Raw genomic sequence first — 24549 nt, forward strand, 5'->3', positions numbered from 1 at the left:
AATACCATAGAAGAGTGGGTTCTTGAACTCTGGAATTCCACTTCTACAATCCAGAAAAGCTGTGTACAAGTAATTCCCTTTTTGGTGGACTTCTGCACACAGTGGACGGTCATAGAGAAAATCCACATAAAATCTATATGAAATCCGCACTCTTTTTCTGTGCATTTTTGATGCCGATTTGTGTTATTTGATGCGGATTTGCATGTGTTTTTTACTTGTTTTGTTTCACTTAATCTGACTCAATTTGCAGATTTGAAGCAGATTTGATGCTGATTTTCACATGCCATAAACTTCAATGTAAAAAAAAAAAACATGCAACAATCCATGACGATTTACAAGAAAAGTGAAATGATCATCATTTTATTTTCCAAATTAAGTAACAAATTCCATGCTGAAAAAACGCATCGCCTATATTACTATTTCCAATAACATTCACTTTAATGCTGCTGTATTACACTGTGGATTTTACACAACGTAGCCTTAAACCATCCTTGGGAGCCCCGTTCTCTTATTCGTTGAGCATCCCTTTTCATGATCGGTGTGGATCTCAGCAGTCAGATTCTCACCGATCCGATAGTTACATTAAGCTAAGTTATAAATGAGTTAGGAAAAAGAAATAGAAAAAGACAGTGCAATATTATCAGTTATGCATTGCAGCAGTACTCCTTTGTAGACAAAGGCTTGTGGGTAAATCATATAGGGACTTGTAGCGACTATAGAATATTTACATGTATCAGTGGAGAAGGCAGGATAAATGATAAAAACTTAGAAGTTATGGCTGCTGAACAAGTGCAGTAAATAACTGTGGTGAGTGTTTCCGCATCTGGTACCCATAGATCTGCTAACTAAGGTTTAACAAAATGTAGATCCTTCACTGAAAAAAGATTTGATGATACTCAGTCCTTTTTATGACCATTTTCAATACTTCCAATTGTAAAGAACCTAAATCACTTGTCATAAAGTTGCAGGTTTGAGGCTGTTTTCATTTCCCCTTCTCCTGTAATAAAGGAAGGGAAGGGGGTTCCCCTAATTCTAAGTATTCATCACAACATCGGAGGAACTGAATCTAAACCACATCCATGGCACAAATGGAATCTAGACACACAGGTTATCCAGAACAGGAACAGGGAAAAGCCATTATGTGATGCACAACACAGATATACCAGACCTGCACCTCAGCAACATAGAGGAGATACGATGTGTGCCAGTAATGTGGTCTGTAATGTGGTCACCAGTCACATCAGTGTGAGATTTGTGATGGGTTGTCTGGTAAATGTAAAGTTTGAGTGGTAGTAATGTGCCATGTTTCCCTGTAGTGGGCACAGGTCTGTGTAGGTGGCAATAGTCATCATGCCACAATGTAACCAATGGTGACCCGTGCCAGGATAGAGAAGGCTCCTTTCTACTAAGAGACAAAGAAACTGGACATAGCAAACCCTAATCCGCCACCAGCAGATCCCACAAGATGCCAGTGATGGGCAGATAAAGGAGGTCACCCTGCGCACCTACCGTGTGCGTCTTGTCCGCCTTGTACACCTGGTGTCCCACAGACGGGATGTACACTTCTATCATTGCCGCCAGGATGGAGATGGCAGAAGGTGCCCGGCTCATTATCTGCAGTGCCCTGCGGCTACACACAGTGTGTCATGTCTTTATGCCACCCCCATCCCCCATACGTGCTCTCACTGCGTCCTCCTCAGATGTTTGAAACTTGGTAATAGAACAGTCCGGTGCCAGACCCTCCCCGCACACAGGGCCGCCTCCCCGGCTCCATTCATGTCCCGTGTGCCTCCTCCTCATTACTTACACTCCTACTCTATCTGTGCCTCCTCCTCACTGACACCTCTATTCTATCCGTGCCTCCTCCTCACTACACTCCTGCTCTCTCCGTGCCTCCTAAATACTTACACTTCTAATCTCTCTGTGCCTCCTCCTTACACTCCAGCTCTCTCCGTGCCTCCTCATTACTTACACTCCAGCTCTCTCCGTGCCTCCTCATTACTTACACTCCAGCTCTCTCTGTGCCTCCTCAGTACTTACACTCCTGCTCTCTCCGTGCCTCCTCATTACTTACACTCCTGCTCTCTCCGTGCCTCCTAAATACTTACACTTCTAATCTCTCTGTGCCTCCTCCTTACACTCCAGCTCTCTCCGTGCCTCCTCAGTACTTACACTCCAGCTCTCTCCGTGCCTCCTCATTACTTACACTCCTGCTCTCTCCGTGCCTCCTCATTACTTACACTCCTGCTCTCTCCGTGCCTCCTCATTACTTACACTCCTGCTCTCTCCGTGCCTCCTCAGTACTTACACTCCTGCTCTCTCCGTGCCTCCTCATTAATTACACTCCTGCTCTCTCCGTGCCTCCTCAGTACTTACACTCCAGCTCTCTCCGTGCCTCCTCATTACTTACACTCCTGCTCTTTCCGTGCCTCCTCATTACTTACACTCCTGCTCTCTCCGTGCCTCCTCATTACTTACACTCCTGCTCTCTCCGTGCCTCCTCAGTACTTACACTCCTGCTCTCTCTGTGCCTCCTCATTAATTACACTCCTGCTCTCTCCGTGCCTCCTCAGTACTTACACTCCAGCTCTCTCCGTGCCTCCTCATTACTTACACTCCTGCTCTCTCCGTGCTTCCTCATTACTTACACTCCTGCTCTCTCTCCGTGCCTCCTCATTACTTACACTCCTGCTCTCTCTCCGTGCCTCCTCATTACTTACACTCCTGCTCTCTCTCCGTGCCTCCTCATTACTTACACTCCTGCTCTCTCCTAGCCTCCTCATTACTTACACTCCTGTTCTCTCCGTGCCTCCTCATTATTTACACTCTTGCTCACTCCTGCTCTCTCCGTGCCTCCTCATTACTTACACTCCTGCTCTCTCTGTGCCTCCTCATTATTTACACTCTTGCTCTCTCCGTGCCTCCTCAGTACTTACACTCCTGCTCTCTCTCCGTGCCTCCTCATTACTTACACTCCTGCTCTCTCTCCGTGCCTCCTCATTACTTACACTCCTGCTCTCTCTGTGCCTCCTCATTATTTACACTCTTGCTCTCTCCGTGCCTCCTCATTACTTACACTCCTGTTCTCTCTGTGCCTCCTCATTATTTACACTCTTGCTCTCTCCGTGCCTCCTCAGTACTTACACTCCTGCTCTCTCCGTGCCTCCTCATTACTTACACTCCTGCTCTCTCCGTGCCTCCTCATTACTTACACTCCTGCTCTCTCTGTGCCTCCTCATTATTTACACTCTTGCTCTCTCCGTGCCTCCTCAGTACTTACACTCCTGCTCTCTCTCCGTGCCTCCTCATTACTTACACTCCTGCTCTCTCTCCGTGCCTCCTCATTACTTACACTCCTGCTCTCTCTCCGTGCCTCCTCATTACTTACACTCCTGCTCTCTCCGTGCCTCCTCATTACTTACACTCCTGTTCTCTCCGTGCCTCCTCATTATTTACACTCTTGCTCACTCCTGCTCTCTCCGTGCCTCCTCATTACTTACACTCCTGCTCTCTCCGTGCCTCCTCATTACTTACACTCCTGCTCTCTCCGTGCCTCCTCATTACTTACACTCCTGCTCTCTCTGTGCCTCCTCATTATTTACACTCTTGCTCTCTCCGTGCCTCCTCAGTACTTACACTCCTGCTCTCTCTCCGTGCCTCCTCATTACTTACACTCCTGCTCTCTCTCCGTGCCTCCTCATTACTTACACTCCTGCTCTCTCTGTGCCTCCTCATTATTTACACTCTTGCTCTCTCCGTGCCTCCTCATTACTTACACTCCTGTTCTCTCTGTGCCTCCTCATTATTTACACTCTTGCTCTCTCCGTGCCTCCTCAGTACTTACACTCCTGCTCTCTCTCCGTGCCTCCTCATTACTTACACTCCTGCTCTCTCCGTGCCTCCTCATTACTTACACTCCTGCTCTCTCCGTGCCTCCTCATTACTTACACTCCTGCTCTCTCCGTGCCTCCTCATTACTTACACTCCTGCTCTCTCCGTGCCTCCTCATTACTTACACTCCTGCTCTCTCCGTGCCTCCTCATTACTTACACTCCTGCTCTCTCCGTGCCTCCTCATTACTTACACTCCTGCTCTCTCCGTGCCTCCTCATTACTTACACTCCTGCTCTCTCTGTGCCTCCTCATTATTTACACTCTTGCTCTCTCCGTGCCTCCTCAGTACTTACACTCCTGCTCTCTCTCCGTGCCTCCTCATTACTTACACTCCTGCTCTCTCTCCGTGCCTCCTCATTACTTACACTCCTGCTCTCTCTGTGCCTCCTCATTATTTACACTCTTGCTCTCTCCGTGCCTCCTCATTACTTACACTCCTGTTCTCTCTGTGCCTCCTCATTATTTACACTCTTGCTCTCTCCGTGCCTCCTCAGTACTTACACTCCTGCTCTCTCTCCGTGCCTCCTCATTACTTACACTCCTGCTCTCTCTCCGTGCCTCCTCATTACTTACACTCCTGCTCTCTCTGTGCCTCCTCATTATTTACACTCTTGCTCTCTCCGTGCCTCCTCATTACTTACACTCCTGTTCTCTCTGTGCCTCCTCATTATTTACACTCCTGCTCTCTCCGTGCCTCCTCATTACTTACACTCCTGTTCTCTCTGTGCCTCCTCATTATTTACACTCCTGCTCTCTCCGTGCCTCCTCATTACTTACACTCCTGCTCTCTCCGTGCCTCCTCATTACTTATACTCCAGCTCTCTCCGTGCCTCTTCATTACTTACACTCCTTCTCTCTCCGTGCCTCCTCATTACTTAGGCCCCTTCCACACTAGCGTTGCATTTCACGTCAGGGCGCAATGTATGAAAAACTGACGTTTTTGGCTGCGTTTTTGTTCCATTTTTCCTTGGAGTCATTAGCGTTTCTGCGTTTTTCACGCGTGTGTTGTTCACGTTTTTTTGCGTTTTTGTTGCGTTTTTCACGCGCGTTTTTTAAGTCAATGGGAGACTCAAGCATTTTTCAAAGGGACCATGGTTCGGGAATAAATTGTTTTATTTAATTGAAAAAGAATGTCTTCTGATAAGTTAGCAGATGTATGCAAACATCTGCAATCTATTCTTCACTGTTCCGCGCGTATATTATCTCCCAACAAGTTAGCAGATGTGAAGAACAGTGAAGAATAGTATAAAAACAGTGAACACAGGATCATTTAAGTGAAAAACACAGTGAAGAATAGATTGCAGATGTTCGGCACATCTGCTTACTTGTCGGGAGATACGCGCGGAACGGTGCAAACAAAATAGTATGTGAAGAACAATATATATGTGTGAAGAACACATTGCAGATGTATGGAAACATGTTTTCTCTTTACACACATATAGTGTTCTTCACATGCTATTTTGTTCGCGCGTATCTCCCGACAAGTAAGCAGATGTGCCGAACATCTGTAATCTATTCTTCACTGTGTTCTTCACTGTGTTTTTCACTTAAATGATCCTGTGTTCACTGTGTTCACTGTTTTTATTCTATTCTTCACTGTTCTTCGCTGTGTTTTTTAAATTAAATGCTCGATCTCGAGCAGGGTAATTATTCATGTCATCTAACAACCCATCCGTTTAAAACGCATTGCACTCGCATTGCACTTGCATTGCTTGCGAGTGCAATGCATTTTTGATGCGTCTCCATAGACTTGAATGGGGCGGGAAAAACACGCGTGAAGCGCAAAAGTAGAGCATGCTGCGATCTTGACGCGCGTCAAAACAAATGCAAGCACGCGCGTGAAAAACAACGCAAATGAGGAAAGACCCATTGGAAACAATGGGACAGAGTGCAATGCAAGTTCTGCGCGTCAAAAGCACGCTAGTCTGGAAGGGGCCTTACACCCCTACTCTGAGTGGCTTGTCTGTCACACTGCACAGAGTGGCGGCTCAGGGAGGTTGATCACCTCAGGCTCTTGCCGTCTGTAAGGTCAGTTACCTCTGACCGATATATACTGTAGTACAGGGTGTGACCCTAAAGCCGACTATTCAGACACAAGTGTCTGGACCTTGACTGTGTTCACAAACAACATGAGTTTTTTCCTAAGAGAAAAAGAGTTCCTTACAGTCATAGTCTGGATTCTGAGTACACAAAAGCAAAGTCTTACAACGATAATAAAGTAAATTAGGTATAACATAACTTTATACTGAACTGTGGTTGTAAGGCTACATGCACATGATGCCCGTATATATGGAAGGTTTGCTGCCCCTTGTATCAATGGCCACTAAACTGCCCCATGTATTTATATGGGCTCACATACAGCTGTGGTAGCCCTGTGTCTTTTCTACTGCCATCAGATGTGGATTAAGACTGCCACGGGCCCTGTATGAATATTATAGCCCCATAATGCACTTCCTACATATGGAACTAGAATCAGCTTCTTGGGGAATGGAGGATGTGTCCTTTCTATCTGCTTTCAATCTGTGGTTTCAGGAGCTTTGGAGGACCTTCAAAGGTCCTGATATGGGTGTTGTGTACATGTGTATTGAGAGCAGTAGCAGATGTATGAGGATTTTATGAGTGAAGGTCTATCTCAGTATAAAATTTGGTGGGTGATTTGGGTAGCCATGAGCCCCATGCTACCATCCAAACCGCCTATATTATCATCCACTACAGACTGTCATCAGTACATAATTGGACCTTATACACATATAATACAAAGGTCAGTTGTCTGCATCCCACCATTGTACACACTAATACACAGGTAGCCTAAGTGCCACAGGTCCATAGTTATGACCATTATTAGCTGGGACTTATTGGATGTATCAGCAGCTATTTAAGAGCCACCCTGCCAGGGCATATGAGATATTTTGTCTCAGATTTCGTAACACTGGAAAAAGGATAAACAATCTTTTGTACAATGTTGGCAGGTGGCCTTTTCATAGGATTTTATAGTTGACAGACTTAAGCTATTATAAGGGAACCCATGCATCATAACCAAATGCTGAAGTTGTGAGGAGCCAGCTTTAAAGTATGGAGGGATCTATTTTTTTCATCCGTAAGCGTCGAGAAATTAATTATATGGGATGGATATTGGTAAGTGTGGGTGGGTTTCAGGGATTGTAGGCTGAAGCTCCCTGATGCCGTCTATATTTGTCCTCAGCTAAGATTTGGCCAAACCCGCTTCCACTTTCGTTTTGGATGTGTATAAAAACGCAAGAAAGCCGCCTGGATGGAGTGAGGAGTAAAATGTAGCACATACATTTTGACTGTCATATAAAGAAGTTATAAGATTGCGTAGTTTTGTTTTGCGGAAGTGAGTGCAGATGTAAAAATGAAACCTTTGTTGGGGGATATTTGTCCATTTTGATGCAATACTTAGTCTAACTTTGTTTTCCTTTTTTCTTTTGCTTTCTTTTTTCCTGTATGTTGAGACACACATGCAATGCAGGAATTTTTACTAGAATAAAGAAACTTAGGACCACCACTACTTAAAATGAAAGAATGCCATTTTGGTGAGTTTTCACCTTTTAAATTGATTTTATTTATCCTGTGTGCGGTCTTTTCGTATTAAATAAAGAGAATATCTATGGACATGGTTCATGTCATCTTGTGCTTGTTTAGCAATGTAACATACATTGTGGTGCTGTTATATTGTTATTATTTAGCAAAAATCTTAAATAACAAGAAACCCCCAAAACCTGCATTTGTTACAGAAATTGCAACTTTAGTGTGATGCCACACATTTTCTTCTTTTATAATCCATTCATGGTGTTAGGTAAGAAACTGTGAAACTCTGTGTGCCGCTGTATGGTGCCATGTAAAGTTCCTCTTTATAACATCTCCACAATATGTTATATAATAACATGCACAATAACATGTACAAAGCATGACAAATGGGTACCTGTCCCCATGGGGCTCACAATCTAAACAACTTACCAGTACGTTTTTTGGAGTGTGGGAGGAAACCGGAGGACCCAGAGGAAACTCACGCAATCACTGAGATAACATACAAACAGCATTGGAAATAATTAATGGTGGGGGCAGCATAGGAAATTATTAATGGTGAAGGGTCAGCATAGGAATAATTAATGGTGGGGGGCAGCATATGAAATAATTAATGGTGGAGGGTCAGCATATGAAATAATTAATGGTGGAGGGTCAGCATATGAAATAATTAATGGTGGAGGGGCAGCATAGGAAATAATTAATGGTGGGGGGAAGCATAGGAAATAATTAATGGTGGAGGGGCAGCATAGGAAATAATTAATGTGGGGGCAGCATAGGAAACAATTAATGGTGGAGGGGCAGCATAGGAAATAACCAATGGTGGAGAGGCAGCATAGGGAATAATTAATGGTGGGGGGCAGCATATTCAATAATTAATGGAGTGGGGTCCCAGTATATTTAATAATTAATTAACCCAAATAATTAATTCATTGGGTCAATATATAAAATAGTTCACAAGGGGGTGCAGTATATTAAATAATTGAGGGGGGCAGTGTATTGTGGATGCGGTCACATGTACTACTATTTATTTTTAAAATTTGGTCCGGCCCATCAGTGGTCTGAGAGGGACAGTGAACGGCCCCCTATGTAAAATGTTTGGGGACCCCTGGTCTAGATAATCATTTGTTCCTTATATTGTTTTATTTAATTCTGATTTTAAATATCAATCAATTCTAAAATCTGCTTGAATCTTTTATTATCATTGTCAGGTTCAGTGGCATGAATTGATTCTACCCTCTGGGGGGGGGGGGGGTGCATTTTGCCTAGGGCATCATACACCTGTGCTGGATATGGGCTAGAGGACTAAACAAGGGCATCTATTCTCTTTAATAGTAAAGGGATGTGTTTTGACAAGAAGTTCCTTTTAGGTCACTAGTCTGAAATTAACTGTGTCCTGTTACATGAGCATCCAATTGGTTTGGAATACTTACCATGATATTAACATACCAGGCTGCAGGAAGTTTGTGTGGGAGTGAAGTTCCCTGAAAATCATATAGTAGAATATTTTTCTTCAGATGAAATTGGCTGAAAAGCCAATGCAGTAAATAAATAGGAGGAAAAAGTTCAGAAACAAAAAAATAATAAAAAAAATCGGGGTCAAACTTAAACTATAGTGAATGGGAATAACAGTACGTTGCCCACATACACAATCCAGCATTGATTTACAGCATTGGCCTGATATCAGACAATGGTTCTGCCTGTTCATGTGTTTACAGGTGACACGTGCTGTCTGGAATCAATGTAACTTCTGTGTTGGTTGCTATGTCATAAGCCTCCATCACATATTGGGTCACAAAATGTCATATTAGCAAGGTGTGCTATGCTATACATGCCCCATATTAGTCAACTCGGTCTGTCAGGCATTATTCCTGGGCATATGCAATGGAACTGGTGTTTCCATTATATTCTCGAAATGTAAAATAAGATGTGAAACCATCTGTAGCGCTGAATGTAACAATTCATGTATTCCATTCCACATTGGTAAGTGCTTGCAACATTTAAGATGAAAGACATACATGTTATTTAGTAACTACAGTATTGCATGCACCCCCACATAGTGGTTAATGTTTCTGTGCTCCCCTTCATGTTTGTGCCAGAGCTGGTAATTGGGGGTGAGACACATACACTGTGCTCTCTGTCCCTTGGCCAAGAAGTTACAGAAAAGAATAAGGCGCTACTGTTTACTTACGTCCGGCCATGGAGTGGGTCAGGAAGGGAACTGCTGTTACTGGCACACAGACACTGAACACTTGTCTGCAGGTGTGTTTTTGCTTACATTTTTTTCATGTTCAATCCACTTCATCCTATTTTTCTATATTATAGATTAATGATGATCAAGTTGAAATGATACAGTTTGCTAGATAAACATCTCCACGTCTCACATAGAAAGTGAAGTTTTATCTGTCAAAATCTCTGGGCAGCACCAGAGATATCAAGAAGAAAATCAACTAGTTTTTACGGTTTAGTGAAAAACTTACTTTTCACAGATTATTAGATTTCAACAACAGTCCCTAGCCCCTGTGTATTCCACAAGTTTGTCACACGTCCAAGAGCCTTTAGGGTGTTTTCACACATTCCGATTTGTCAATTACCGATAATTACCGTAGGTATCTATGAGGTCACTATAAAGGGTTCCACCTGGAAGATGACCCTTAACCCCCTGCAGGCACATGAAATAAGAAAGGTTAAAATACCTCTCAAGACTATTCATAGGGGAAATAATGGCACATTTGTAACACAAGTAACCAACCATTGTCATGCAGTCTTAATATGCCTTTACATGATTACCTTTCCCATACTCTATTTATCTGATAAATTTCAAAACTGGGATTTTACAAACTAGAACTAGGTCCTAGAAGTTTTTCAGTTTTCTACTTTTTACATCTTTTATGTCTAGGAATAATTGCTTTCTCCCTAAGGGGAATGGCCCACGTAGGAAAGGACCATATGGTGGCCGCATTCCATGGCCTGAACACTTCTCTGGGGGTGGGAATTGGATGTCGGAACAGAAATGACTGCATCTGCCAAGAGAAAACATTCTTTTGCTATAAGTTTGTTTTTACCAAGAAATCTGGACAGCTGCACCTTGAAATCTTTGCAGAGAGACAGAAATTTTGCAATATGCTCAGAGACCATTTATTTATTTTGAGTCATTTTCAGATATTTTAAGAATAATAATTTAGAATTCTTTCCCCTACCCTGCTTCTAATTTATACAACTTGTTATATAGATTAGCACTAAACTGTAAACTGGCCATTAGGTCAGCCCCTAGGTCTGAAAAAACCTAGGGACCTTACAGGTTATGTGTCACATAGGCTGACAGGGCTAAAAAGCACCATACAAAGCCCACATATGTAGTATCGCCACTTCCGTAATGACGCATACAAAAAAACGTCCTGAAGGGGTTAATGGCTTGACAAATTGACAAGTTCAACACAGAACTTTATCAATGATACATCCAGAATGCCTTACTCTTAAGTCATCAACATTCCCAGGTTTTAACTTCAATTTCCACGCTCTTGAGAACTACTCTTTCTATGCCTAATTCAAGGTGGGATGTTCGGCACCCGCTTCTGACTCACAAGCTTCAGACCACAGGCCATCACAGGATCAGTTGCTTCAGAGCTCCTGACTCAGACCGATCGAGTCATAAGCTCTTACTGCTGCATCAGCACATACTGAAAATGACAAGACCAAAGCTCAACAGAGTTGAAAGCCTGCAAAGTAAGCAGTTTATTTAGAGTAGAACAACAGAGAGTAGTTAACTGGTTTGTGATTGACTCGATGTTCTGTCACTTTCTAACAATTTATACAGGAGCAGTATGATAAAAATTTGAGCATAGATTACAGTACTGTACATAACCGAACATCGACAACATTGACAAGTTAATACATTTTGCCTATTTTCAGCATAATGAACGTTAAACAGCTTTCCAATACATTCTATTTAGAAAACCCTCAAACTGAGTCCAGAGACTAAAACCCTGTTTTGCATGCTGTATAGCGGTATAAAGCTAACAACTGCCTGTATGATAAATTATACACAGTAACATGTACTGGCAATCAAGGTATAAGGATGCGTTCACATGATGCCGTTTAGTGTGGTAAAAACTACAGCAAAAAATTGTGCAATGTAGCAAAATCATGTATTTTTTTAATTCTCCTAAAGCAGTGATGGCGACCTTTTGGGGACAGAGTGCTGAAACTACAAGCAAAAGCCACATATTTTTCACAAAGTGCCAAATGCCAATTTATGGTTTATATATAGAGGTTTCAAACGTATTGGAGTCCTAAGAAAACAAATACAGTAGAAAGAAGGAGAAATTCGGATTATTATTGTAGTTTCCCTCTAAGGTCCCTCAACAGGATGAATCACAGGTCCGGAGAAGGGTCTACAATGATAATCCAACTCTGTCAGCACCTCCTGCACTTCTAGTCACTTTAAAACAGCACTGAACGTGGCACGTACTGGGCTGCCTTTGACTGCAGGAGAAGGTATTGAGTCCTAAATGGTGACCTTTGTGCTGGGTAATGTCCTGGGTGCCCATAGAGAGGGCTCTGAGTGCCAGCTCTGGCACCCGTGCCATAGGTTCGGCACCACTGTCCTAAAGGGTAAACAAAAGAGTTTCATGTGTCAAAACAATTATTGCTTCAATAACACCAGCAAAGACTACACTATGTATATGAATCCTTAAAACAGGGTTTACATATCACAGTCACAAAGCAGTAGTGCTGGAGGGATCTGTAGCGAGTTTAGTTCTGTGGCAAGGTGGCCATTTCTCCAGGCCCCCTTTCCTAAAGGGGTCCCCTGCATGTGGACTTTTGTGGGTAAAGGATGTATTGTTTCTTTAATTGAATGCAAGGTGAAGATGCGTGTCATCTATCTACTTCACGATGAGACCCAAAAAAGTGTTTTTGGACATTTATATGGCACTTTTCTTCTTGAATCCAATAAAGGAGAAATATTAGGCCGTTCGCCAAAGAAGATTTCTTTATTCTTAGTTAAAAGGTCTAGTACCAATGTGGTACTTTCAGAGTAAGGGAAGTAAAAAAATAACAAGAAAACAGGTCTGACCTCATGAAATGCCCATATCTGCAGCGCGAAACGCGCTGTCCGTATTTTATGAATTTCATACATTTTTATTGCTATTAGTTTCATGTCCATTAGAGAATTATATATTTATCTTAATTTTTATACATATATATTCTCTTATTATTTTTCAATTACCTTACTCTGAAAGTACCAAATTGGTACTAGATCTTTTAACTATGAATAAAGAAATCTTATAGGATCCTATACTCGAAGTATACCGTCATCTCTGGAAGGTGTTCCCAGCCAGACTGGATGAGGCAATCTTCTAGCAATATGTCCGGCAGCACAAAGAAACAGGTGAGTACAGATCATTATAATAATATCTTATTGTACCACTCAATAGAACTTTGCACTAGGAAGCACAGCTTCTCTTTTTCCCTCAGTTTACCTGTTTATCTGTCTAGTTATCTATCTTCTATAATTTGTCTATTTCCTATCTACTGTATATATATATATATATATATATATATATCTCTATCCATCTAGGATTTTTCTCTATTTATCCTCTATATATCTACTACTTAGCTATCTAAATTCATCTATCAATCGATCTTATATTTCTCTTCTACTGTATCCATCTTCCATCATCTATCTACTACAAAGTGTTATTATTGTGCAGGGTTAAATGAGCCTCTTACTGACTGTGACGGTTAGGGCTCATTCACACTGCCGTCTGCGGGGCCGTACATGCGGCCGCAAATTTGCGGCCGCATGTACGTCCCCATAGACGGCAATAGCGGCACGGCGGGGTTCCGGTGCCACACATGTGTGGCACCGATCCGGGCCGCACACCGCAAAAAGATAGAGCAAGCTCTATCTTTCGGCGGATGTGTGGCCGTGTGCCGCTATTTCCTATGGAGGGAGGAGGGGTCACCTCCTCCTCACCTCCAGCACACGGCGGGCATACCGCGTGTGAATGTACCCTTAATAAAATAGTTTTATTTTGGGGCCCCATTTTTAGTTTAGCCCAGGGCCTCAGTTTGTCTCAGCTTATAGCATACATACATACATACATACAAGCTTTTTTTTTTTTAATTTATTCTTTTTTTATTTCAGAAATGAATAGAGCAGATGATGATTGAAAAAGTATATTGCTACGTTTACAAAGAAAAATTCTTCTGAGGAAGATCCAACGATGTGTTTCAATCTCAATGTCATTGAGGACTACATAAACGCCATGGTACCCATCAAAGGGCTGATGGTACTTGTCAAATTGTTACATTTTGCTTTTATATAAAAAAACACACCCTCCCTCTATCATAACTAAGCACTTTTCTTTCTCACTTTCTTTATGGTGCCCAAAAGTACTCAAGTAGCAGTTACGCCTATGTTTTATACAGGGGTAAAATAATATTTCTCTACAATACTTACAGTCCTTGTATATACAAAAACACTTTGCTGAATAGTTTATACAGACCTAAAGGCAGAAACTAAACCATCTGAAAGGGACCAGACACTTGACAACAGTGTGTAGCAAAGCAGGACAAGTCCAGGGGTCATCTGCCCAACAGCGGTTTCACTGGTGAGTGTTCTTGTCAGTTTAGTGACATATTTTGATAGGAGATTCCATCCCATAAATCAGTCATGGCGAACCTTTTAGAGACAGAGTGCCCAAACTATAACCAAAATCCAATTATTTACTGCAAAGTGTCAACATTGCATTTTAAGCAGTAACTTATTGCTACTTGTTCTTCAACATCTTTCAATCGTATTGGCCAGCTGAGGCCACCAATACAGTTAAAAGGTCACATGCAGACTATCATTGTAGCTTCTCACCAGGGTCTCTCTATAAATTAAGAATGGTGGGTACATTAGGATGACCTACAAAGATAATGCAGTTCTATCAACACCTTCTCACTTCCACAGTTCCTTCCCACAGTTCCATACAGCCAATGAAGTGTCGCTTTAAAATGCACTGAAAGCACCATCTCTTAAGCTGCCTGGGACTCCAGGAAGATTTGGTGAATTTGTTCCTGTTTGGTGAGCTCTGTGAAGGGGTGATGGCCTGAGTGCCCACAGAAAGGGCTCTGAGTGCCACCTCTGGCACCCGTGCCATAGGTTCGCCACCACTGCCATAAATACTCATCCAGGGTTCTGACTATGACTAATGGTGGTCTGTTGTGGTGAATATTGTGGGAGTCTTATTGTTTGCATTGCCAAAATGAGTATAATCTCCATAGAGGTTTCCAATTGCTAGTCTTGTGATTCTAGTATACATATACTGTGGATAGAGTCACACTATATAATGCCTAAGTTACAACTAATGGCATTGCTGCAGGTTCTTGGGGTTATACAGTTTTTGGTGTAAGGCAGTTTCTTGGCTTTGTGTTTGTATAAGCTGTTACAGTAAATACATCAGTATTGTGTTTACTGATGTTCTCTAATATGTGTATGCCCACACATTTATTGAAATAAATAAATAATTGATTTTAGTAAGAGAAGTTGTAGGACTGTATAGGATTATACCTAGACTTTTATTTTTATCACTGTTTGTTGTAGATACGATTTGGCCTATTAGCGCCCCACGATAGCTTCTTTCTCCTGTTTTTTCCGTTTTTTACTCCACTGTATAGGATAAAGTCCTGAGAAGCTATGGCCTTCTTTATACATAGCAATTATTTGTTGACTTTTGATGCAGCAGATTATGTAGAATGATTTGCTTTGTTGTCTTTGCAAAACACAAGCAAACGTAAAAGGTCAAGTTGTACAAGGAAACTCCACTGCATGAAAAACCCATAGGACAGGCACTATGACAATCTTCCCAGAAATCAAATCAATAGCAGAATAGTTCAGAGGAAATGACTTGTTCTGAAAATGGCAAGCATAATATTTGTAATGACCAAATTTATGGGCACCTTTCTATGAGTAGTCGCAATAATTCAATATTTATATACCTATAATGTACAATGTTTGGTGTCCACCAAGTTGCTATGTAATTTACTATACATGCTATATTATAAGATAAGAAAAGCAAACAAATGGTTATTTCTATTGGCAAATTGCATGGTGTAGAATTCAGTTCATGTAGTAATCCCTAAAATCTACAGGCCTTGATACACCACATTACTATGCTGAGAGATCGCAGGAGGGTGCCAGTAGGGTAGCACTGTGTAGAAGGAAGGCCAAATAATGAACACTAAGATCTTACCTGTCAATCAAGAACATGCAGATTTATTTGTAACTTCAGGAATCATTATACTCATTCCCATCACTAGCTCCTTGACACCCAGTTATGAAATCAGTAGCATTCTTAGAAGGGTCTGTTGGAAACTCCCAGAAAACGCATGTTATTACATACAGAAAGGAAGGGGCACAAGAAGAGTGCAGGGAATGGAAACAAATAGTGAACCTTTACATTTTTCTCTCAAGAGGAAATGGCCTTTTATTTAGAGGGAACAGAAAGTAGCTGTTTCCTGCTCCGTCTTCCAGTCCTCGGTCAGGCTCACTTACATGTGCGCTGCAGGATCATCTGCTGATCAAGGCAAAATTTAGTTTGCACTTGTGTCTAATGACACAAGTGAATCTATGAATTATTTTACCATATATAGACTAACCTTACAGAGAAAGGTCACAAAGTATACAAAATGCTGTCACAGCAAATGTATAGGTCTATGTATCCTTTGGTAAACATAGTCTTTCCAGGACACAGCCCTATCACTGTACTGCAGCTGTATTCACTGGCTGGAAAGAAAAACATTTACCTTAAAGGGCTTTTCCCATAAATAATATTTATCCCTTATACACAGAATAGAGGGTAAATGTCTGTTTAGGAGGGGCAGTCTGATAGCAATGGATGCCCTTTTCTACATTGACTTCTATGAGATTGATGAGCAGAAGACAAAAGTCGTGGCAAATCACAAGGCAACTAAAGAGGACAAGCAGTGTCCAGTTCTGTCAATCGGGTTGGGTCCTGGCAGTTGATCCCCATGGAATAGGACATTATTTATTCATCGGAAAGCCCCTTTAATGCATAGGCATAAAACAATATGGTTTATGATAGCTAATAAAACCAATGATTTCATTATCTGATTTTGGAAAATTAGCAATTACATACATGCCACTTTTTCTCCAGAAATCTAGCTTCAAAGCCGGACACACACTACGTAATCATGGCGAGCTGGTGGCAGTGGAATCTATGGTACCTATCCCACAGTGTTTTACAGAGAAGTTGTCGCTATGTTTTTGAGTCATGTGCTGCACCGTGATGACACCCTATTAATTGATTAGTGCCATTTAATTTGGGGGAATGTAACTTCAAGATCTCTCCCAAACTGCCCCAAACTTCCCCTCACTTAGTCATTGATATGGATTGGTCTAGTCATTAGATGCATGTCCCTCCTCACAACCCTTAACTTTTATACTTGCTTTAGCTCCTCCCCCAATTAGAGTCCTACTGATGACGCTGATCCTCCAATTACACATATGTAGGGACAATTTTAAATAGCTGTAACCACTACCTCTGCATCACGGATGCGTGCGCTGCTGCCGCTGTATTGTGGATGTATTAGTCCTACCAGTTTTAAGCCTTTGAGATAACAGTATTTTCAGTATATTCGCTAAGCTAATATATACAAGAAACTTTTTATACATTTCTTAGAATCAATGAACAGATTTGAAAAACATTTTGTTGTACATTTATGCGATTAGCCATTATTATAACTATATGGTAACAGAATGAGATGCTTTACCTTATATGCTCAAGTATAAGCCAAGGCCCCCTTGTATACAGCCAGTGCCTGCTGCGCCCGGCACCTTGTATACAGCCAGTGCCTGCGGCGCCCTCCACTTGTATACAGCCAGTGCCTGCGGCGCCCCCCACTTGTATACAGCCAGTGCCTGCGGCGCCCCCCCCCCCTTGTATACAGCCAGTGCCTGCGGCGCCCCCCCCCTTGTATACAGCCAGTGCCTGCGGCGCCCCCCCCCCCCTTGTATACAGCCAGTGCCTGCGGCGCCCCCCCCCTTGTATACAGCCAGTGCCTGCGGCGCCCCCCACATACATCCCCAATGTATATAACAGGTCAGGTCCAAAATCATTGCAAGGCATCAGTCAACATAAGCCATGTAACTTCTACATCCATACATCCTAAACACACAGGAACACAAAACATTTTCATTGTTTTATTGAATAACTGTGTAGTTCTTGTAGAATAGAAACACTCCATTCTTTGTGTCTGTGTCACAGCCAAAAAAATATACATTATATATTTATATTAATAAACCCACCCAAGAAATTCCCACTAGTTTAAATGTTTTTATTTTTCCTTTTTTCCACAGAAAGCCCTAAATTATCAATCAGTTAATAAGAAAATATATGTGGAAGTTAAATGAAAAATATACACATGAAATGTTAACTGATGCAGGCGTGTCCTTAAGTGCTGGGACGTAAATGTCCTTATCTAGGTTAACCCTCACCTCTCAGACCAGTCTTCAGTTATAGTTATTGTCTTCTGGTTGATCAGGCGGAAGAAGAAATGTACAATGCGTGTCCATACATGAGGCACTAGGCTGTGATAGAGAAGATCTATCAACGCTATGCACAGCAATGCGTCACAGACCTGACTCAGCCCTAATGGAATCAGCAGGGACTGACAGCATCAAGTGCATGTAGAAGCAAATTGTGATTCTAGGGTCTCTAAAAGGCAAGAGGTATATTATTTATATATATATTTTTAAAAAATGGCAGAAGAGAAGGGGCATAGCCTGGGCTGAAATTCTGTTTTGCGGCAGTTAGGAAATGACCTTTGCTTCAGGTAGAAAAGCTTCCCAATACTTGGCGAGCTAAAAGAATAGAGAGAAAATATAAGATTACGTTGTCAACTGGAACAAATGTTTAAAGGGTTTATCCGAGACTCTTATGAAAAACAGATACGTGGCCCAGGGGGCTCCTTAAAAAAAATAAACTTGTACTTACGATACCTCTGCGGTCCCTCCTGGCAAGGGTGTTGGGTGGCCAGAAGCTGTTCACAGTGCAGCTCCGTGCCCCTGGCCGGGAGAGACAATAGCGCCCGAGGCCGGGAGAGACCGCAGAGGTAAGTACAAGGTTATTTTTTTTCTTTTAAGGCAACTCTCCCGGCCACATATCTTTTTTTCACTTGGTCTCGAACAACTCCTTTAATGCATCAGCTGTCACATTTTTAGATACATTACATCAACATGATTGAAGCACACTGACATACTGGTGTGTGCCCCCTTTGGCAAGATCTGCTCTTTACAAACAAAGGCTTTTAAAATGATGCAAATGAGTTTGAAGGGCTCTGGGTTCCATTGATGTTAATGGAGCCTTGAGCCCCTCAAGCTGATTTGCATCATTTTTAAAGCCATTCTTTTTCTTAAAAACAATAGAATACAGAGTTTAAAGAAGAGCAGATCCTAACAGAGGGGACACTCACCAGTCAGTGTTCTTGGTTTACAATCCTTCATCCTAGTGGAAAATGTCCTTTAAAAGGAGATCTAGTCAGTTTTACTGATTATTAACCATTAAAGGGGTTTGCCCATGAAAGAAAGTTCTTTAATTTTAATCTCCTAGTGATGTTTACACAATAAAGAATTTTTAACCCATTTACTTTACAATTTTACTCAATTGCTGTTTTAGCTCCTATCACTCAGTGATGGTCGAGAGATCGAGAGAGAGAGATCGAGAAAAAATCAGAGATGAGATATCCATGAAATAGATATAAAACACAATGACATTCTCAGCTTTGCTAACTCACCTATAAACACACACAGAGCCAGCTCTGCCATATGCCTCCCTCCCGGATAAAGAGCTCATTTTGCCTGTAGCTAGTAGAGTAAGTCTCAGCACACTGCTAGCAAGAAGTGCCTGTGTCTGAGCTTGTCTTGTAATGCAGTGGGAGGGGTAGGAGAGCAATGCAGTGTGCAGACAAGAGAAGCTAATTATGAGAAGAATCTGACCATAGACAGACAAATTACGGTTACAATCAAAATTGTGTACACCAGGACTGATAGAGACAGGTTGCATCTGTAAAATGCTGTATTTTTGTTAATAACTGTGAATTAGAGAATGTGTTATTTTGTTATCCTTAAGTATATTTTTATCTTTGTGTGAATACCCCTTTAACTCTGCTGGGAGCATGTATGTATTATAAGTTGTGCTCCTTTAGTTTAGTTTAAAAACTAACTTTATTTTTGAATCTAATAAAGAATACGGGCTCTGGCTCTTACATGCCACCCTGAATATTTCTCCCCCGCCTTCCTTCTCATTCTGCAAAAAAAAATAATTAATAATTAAACTGCGTCACCCTCATTCTGTTTTCAGCACAGAACGAGAGAGAAGATTAGCGTGGGAGAAGGAAAGCGCTGGAGAAGGGCTCCAGGGGGCCATGTAAGAGCCCGTGCCCCCTGAAGATGATGGTGATGAAGGTGATGCTTCTTAAAACATTAAAATTAAGTTAGATTGGAAACTAAAACTAAAACACACACAGTGTTCGAACCACACTGATGGAATCTACCCATCAATGTTAATAGTTAATAATCAATACAACTGACTGTAGATTTCCTTTAAAGGGGTCTATCCATCTCAGACAATTATGAGATATCCAAAGAACATGGCATACCTATCCAAAAGATGTAGGCCCCATGTTTGTGGCATTTTTAGAATGGGGTCCCTAACCACTATGAATAGACAGGAGTCACAGAGGTGCCACTGATACCTACAGCACACCCTATGTGAGAATGTCACATTTAGGCCTCGTGTACCCGATTGCAAAAACTTGCGTCTTAAACACTGCCTCATTGACTTAAATGGGAAATATGGCTAATTATATAATTAATGTATCTCTCACCACACTGTAAACTGGCAGCGAGACCGCAACACAAAAGAACAGGTCCTATCTTTGGATGTTTTGTGTCAGTAGCCCAGGTCAAGAGGGTGCCAGACCACCATATTTATTTGCGGATATGGCTTGCATAATAGTTACATACGGGTGACACAGTACATTTTTGTGGCAGAAAAGTACATACGTCGTGTGCATGAGGCCATATTGTACATTCCTGTATTATTGATTATTGTAATCTTCACTGAAAGGTTTGGTTCACTGTACGGCCCTAAAGGCTCACTCTATAAGAATGCCATATGTAAACAAAAATTTTAAAGCTATAACACTAGATTTAGGTTCTGTTGACAAATATTCTACTTCACATGTCCATTTCCCATTTAAGCCCTTAGAACAGGAGATTAATAACAGACCATGGGTGAGATACACAGCACCTTCACAGATGAGCTGTGGTCCCCACATCTCAGCGTGTGCTGCTTCCACTCAATGGGCCAGGAACATCACTATCATTGGTCACTTGACGAGCTTGAGGCATATTCCATGTGAATGGGGCCGAGCTTTAACACCAATTACAACCACTATATGCTGTACATAGTGCTGGACCTCATCACCAGAATTCAATTACAGGCGGTCTCCCAGTTACATAAAAGATAGGTTCTTTAGGTTTGTTCTTAAGTTGAATTTCTATGCAAATCAAAACTGGTAAATTTTAGAATTGTAGCTTCAGAAAAAAAAATGTTGTACCGGTGACAATTCGATTTTCAAAGTTTTGTGCCATCATGAGAACAAGGAATATCAGTAAAGCTTCATTACAGACACCTCACAGCTCATCCTTGCAGCCCGGGACTAAAGTAAAGCATCCAGAGAGCTTTATCAGAGGTCACAGTGGGCAGAGAGGTCTGTCTGTAACTAGGGGTCGTCTGAGTCAGGGGTAGGTCTGGAACCTACAATATAGAGAATACTTAAATACCCCTTTAACTAAAATAAATATCTAAAGTATAAAGCAGGTCACTTACTTTGTGCTGTGCATTCAAAAGTGTTTCCAAGTATTTCACTATGTGGCTCTTAAAATCCTTGGATTTTTCCTTCTAAAATGTAAAAAAAGAAATTGATGATAGATCTCTACTCATCTTATTCTTTGTTAAAAGACTTACCCAATCACATAATAAAAGTGCCACCTACAACACATAAAGGTTAAAGTTGTATAACTAGGCAAATTTCCTGTTTAGTATTCAAATGTCCAAAGTTTTAAGGACGAAGGTGCACCTTACTATAAAACGCACCCCAAATTTGGTCATAAAAAAAAAAAAAAAGAGAAAAAAAAAATTGTTATCACTAATTTTAAAATTACCTGGATGTCACACAAACATCTCTGTACTAGCTCTCACAAACAGCTCTACAACATGCACAAACAACTCTGCTAAATTAAAGCTCCCTACCACATGACACACAAACATTATTAGCTCTCAACCACCTAGACTTATATACCGTATATTCCGGCGTATAAGACGACCTGGTGTATAAGACGACCCCCCTACTTTCCTGTTAAAATATAGAGTTTAAGATATATTCGCCGTATAAGACTACCCCTTTTCCAACGCATACAAAACACCGGTAAAAATTAAAAAAAAAACAGATTTGAATTTAACATGGTCCTTTTTTAATTTAAATTCTTATGACATGCAGGTATATAGCAGGAAAACTGTCGCTCATAAACATAAGGCATACAACAACAACATTACCATCGTCCATTTTACTGTAAATGTTACCATACTGTACCTTAAATTTTTATTTTATTAAATATTCCATGCCATGTACTCAGAAGCGGGAAAAAAATTCCAAATGCAGTGAAAATGGTGAAAAAACACATTTGCGCCATTTTCTTGTGGGCTTGGATATTACGTCTTTCACTGAGCGCCCCAAATGACATGTCTACTTTATTCTTTGGGTCGGTACGATTAAGGGGATACCAAATTAGTATAGGTTTTATAATGTTTTCAAACATTTACAAAAATGAAAACCTCCTGTACAAAAATAATTTTTTTGATTTTGCCAACTTCTGGCGCTAATAACTTTTTGATACTTTGGTGTGCGGAGCTGTGGGTGGTGTCATTTTTTGCGAAATTTGATTTCAAAATGGCAAAAAAGTGCCATTTTCGAATTTGGGCGCTATTTTCCGTTACGCATTGAAAAACCGTTATCATATTTTGATAGATCGGGCATTTTCGGAGGCGTCGATACCTGATGTGTTTATGATTTTTACTGTTTATTTATATTTATGTCAGTTCTAGGGAAAGGGGGGTGATTTGAAATTTAGGTTTTTTTATTATAATTTTTTTTTTTTTTACTTTTTTTTATTTTTATTTATACTATTTTTCAGACTCCCTAGGGTACTTTAACCCTAGGTTGTCTGATCAATCCTATCATATACTGCCATACTACAGTATGGCAGTATATGGGGATTTTCCTCCTCATTCATTACAATGTGCTATCAGCACATTGTAATGAAGGGGTTAAAACGAAATAGCCTCAGGTGTGCGGAAGACCCGAGGCTACCATGGAGACGGATCGCCGCCCCCGATGACGTCACGGGGAGCGGCGATCCCAGGTAAGATGGCGGCGCCCCATGCGCCGCTATCTTTTTGAGGCTGCCGGCAGCTTTGCCGGCAGCCATCGCTGTGAAAACACCCGCGATCGGTGCTAGCACCGATCGCGGGTGTTACTGGTAAGCCTTTGCTGCAATATGCAGCAAAGACTTACCGGCTATGGAGAGGGCTCAGCCCGTGAGCCCTCTCCATGCAACGCGACTCGACCGCCGCCGTGAATACACGGCGGGCGGTCAATTACCGGTGTATAAGACGACCCCAGACCAGACAGAAGATTTTTCTGTCTTCAAAAGTAGTCTTATACGCTGGAATATACGGTACATATACTGTATATATATATATATATAAATTCTTCTATTTCTATAGAGCATACAGATAACGCAGCACTGCACAGATCAGAATATACAGGTGTTGCTTTCTTGCTCAGTTCACAGGATTAAGCCCAAGACAATTTTGAGACGGGTACTAGCAGAAGTCACTACTTCAAGCATTTTCAGAAGATAAGCTTGCATTCAGTATGTATCAAGTTACTATAATTTACCTCAAATCTTGAGACCTCTTTTCGTACTGTGACCGAAATCCTTTCAAAATCCCTCTCGTATTGTGTGACTCTGGACTCCCACTAAGAGAAAATTGATAACAGAAATACATTGTATAATAACTTTGACTTGGTATTTAACAGAATTAACTTTTTTAAAACACAGATTTTGTGCTGAACAGTTTAGTTCCAAGCAATTTCCCCCCCCACCCAAGGATGAGTCCGGCTCAGAGACTTACTTTACTTCAGACACTTATACCAAGTCCATGGTTCTCTAGCAGACAGGTTCTCTTAATAGATAAACAGGTTGTAAGCAGCCGAATGCATGGTAAACTGCCAAAAACGGACTGAAAACGGATGTTTAAAAACGGACCAAAAACGCCATGTGTGACATCACCCTAAAGGTTTGTGGAAATGTGTCTGGACATGATTAAATGTTTTATGAATCAATCACAACTCACAAAAATGTTGATATGTATCCATTTAGATGTCAAGATATACTGGGAATTGACCCCAAAAAAATGATTCCATCCCACTGACATAGTTTTAATGTAGTCACCTTTTCATCTATGATATCGTATGGCAGATCTTATACCAAGTCACTCTGATGTATATAGTGATTTAAGAAAATTTATCGAAATCCCAGTTTTGGAGTCAGGGTAGTTCCTATAAGCTATATCAGAGGTAGCTCCCTAGTAATATTGTAAACGTAACAATTATGACACAATTGCATGGTTATTCAGTGTTCCTTGCAGAGGAATGATCAAAAGTATATAAAGAAATCCTTAATAAATAAAAGGTTACACACACACACACACACACACACACACACACACACACACACTGACCTCGGAGATTTCATCCTTTGCCTGCTGTAATTTATCTGGTTTGTTGGCCCACAATAGACGCGCTTCAATTTCCCTCTTTTTCTGCAAAGTTGACTGGGCATCCTGCCAGCGCTGCCAGGTTTTCATGCGTTGGTCGAATGCACCCTAAAGGGGACACAATGAATGAGAAAAGCTGGTATGTGCTACAATCAACCTAAGATAACCCGTTACTTGCCTAAATATGAGCAAAC

At 41.3% G+C, this 24549-nt stretch overlaps 2 protein-coding genes across 2 annotated transcripts in view; both read right to left on the reverse strand.

The window, feature by feature from the left end:
- Positions 1–1775, reverse strand: part of SNX22 (sorting nexin 22) — a 23624-nt gene extending 21849 nt beyond the window's left edge. Inside the window, exon 1 of the mRNA XM_072147938.1 lies at positions 1510–1775. Coding sequence (XP_072004039.1) covers positions 1510–1611 — 102 coding nt within the window. The 5' untranslated portion in view covers positions 1612–1775. The remainder of the gene's footprint in view (positions 1–1509) is intronic.
- A 15863-nt stretch (positions 1776–17638) lies between these two features.
- SNX1 (sorting nexin 1) overlaps positions 17639–24549 on the reverse strand; it is a 40111-nt gene continuing 33200 nt past the window's right edge. The window contains exons 12-15 of the mRNA XM_072147943.1: positions 24320–24463; positions 23475–23555; positions 21344–21415; positions 17639–18312 (exon numbers count right to left, since the gene is read on the reverse strand). Of these exons, the coding sequence (XP_072004044.1) occupies positions 18262–18312; positions 21344–21415; positions 23475–23555; positions 24320–24463 (348 nt within the window). The 3' untranslated portion in view covers positions 17639–18261. The remainder of the gene's footprint in view (positions 18313–21343; positions 21416–23474; positions 23556–24319; positions 24464–24549) is intronic.

Source organism: Engystomops pustulosus, chromosome 4 (assembly GCF_040894005.1).
Source record: "Engystomops pustulosus chromosome 4, aEngPut4.maternal, whole genome shotgun sequence".
Lineage (NCBI taxonomy): Eukaryota > Metazoa > Chordata > Amphibia > Anura > Leptodactylidae > Engystomops > Engystomops pustulosus.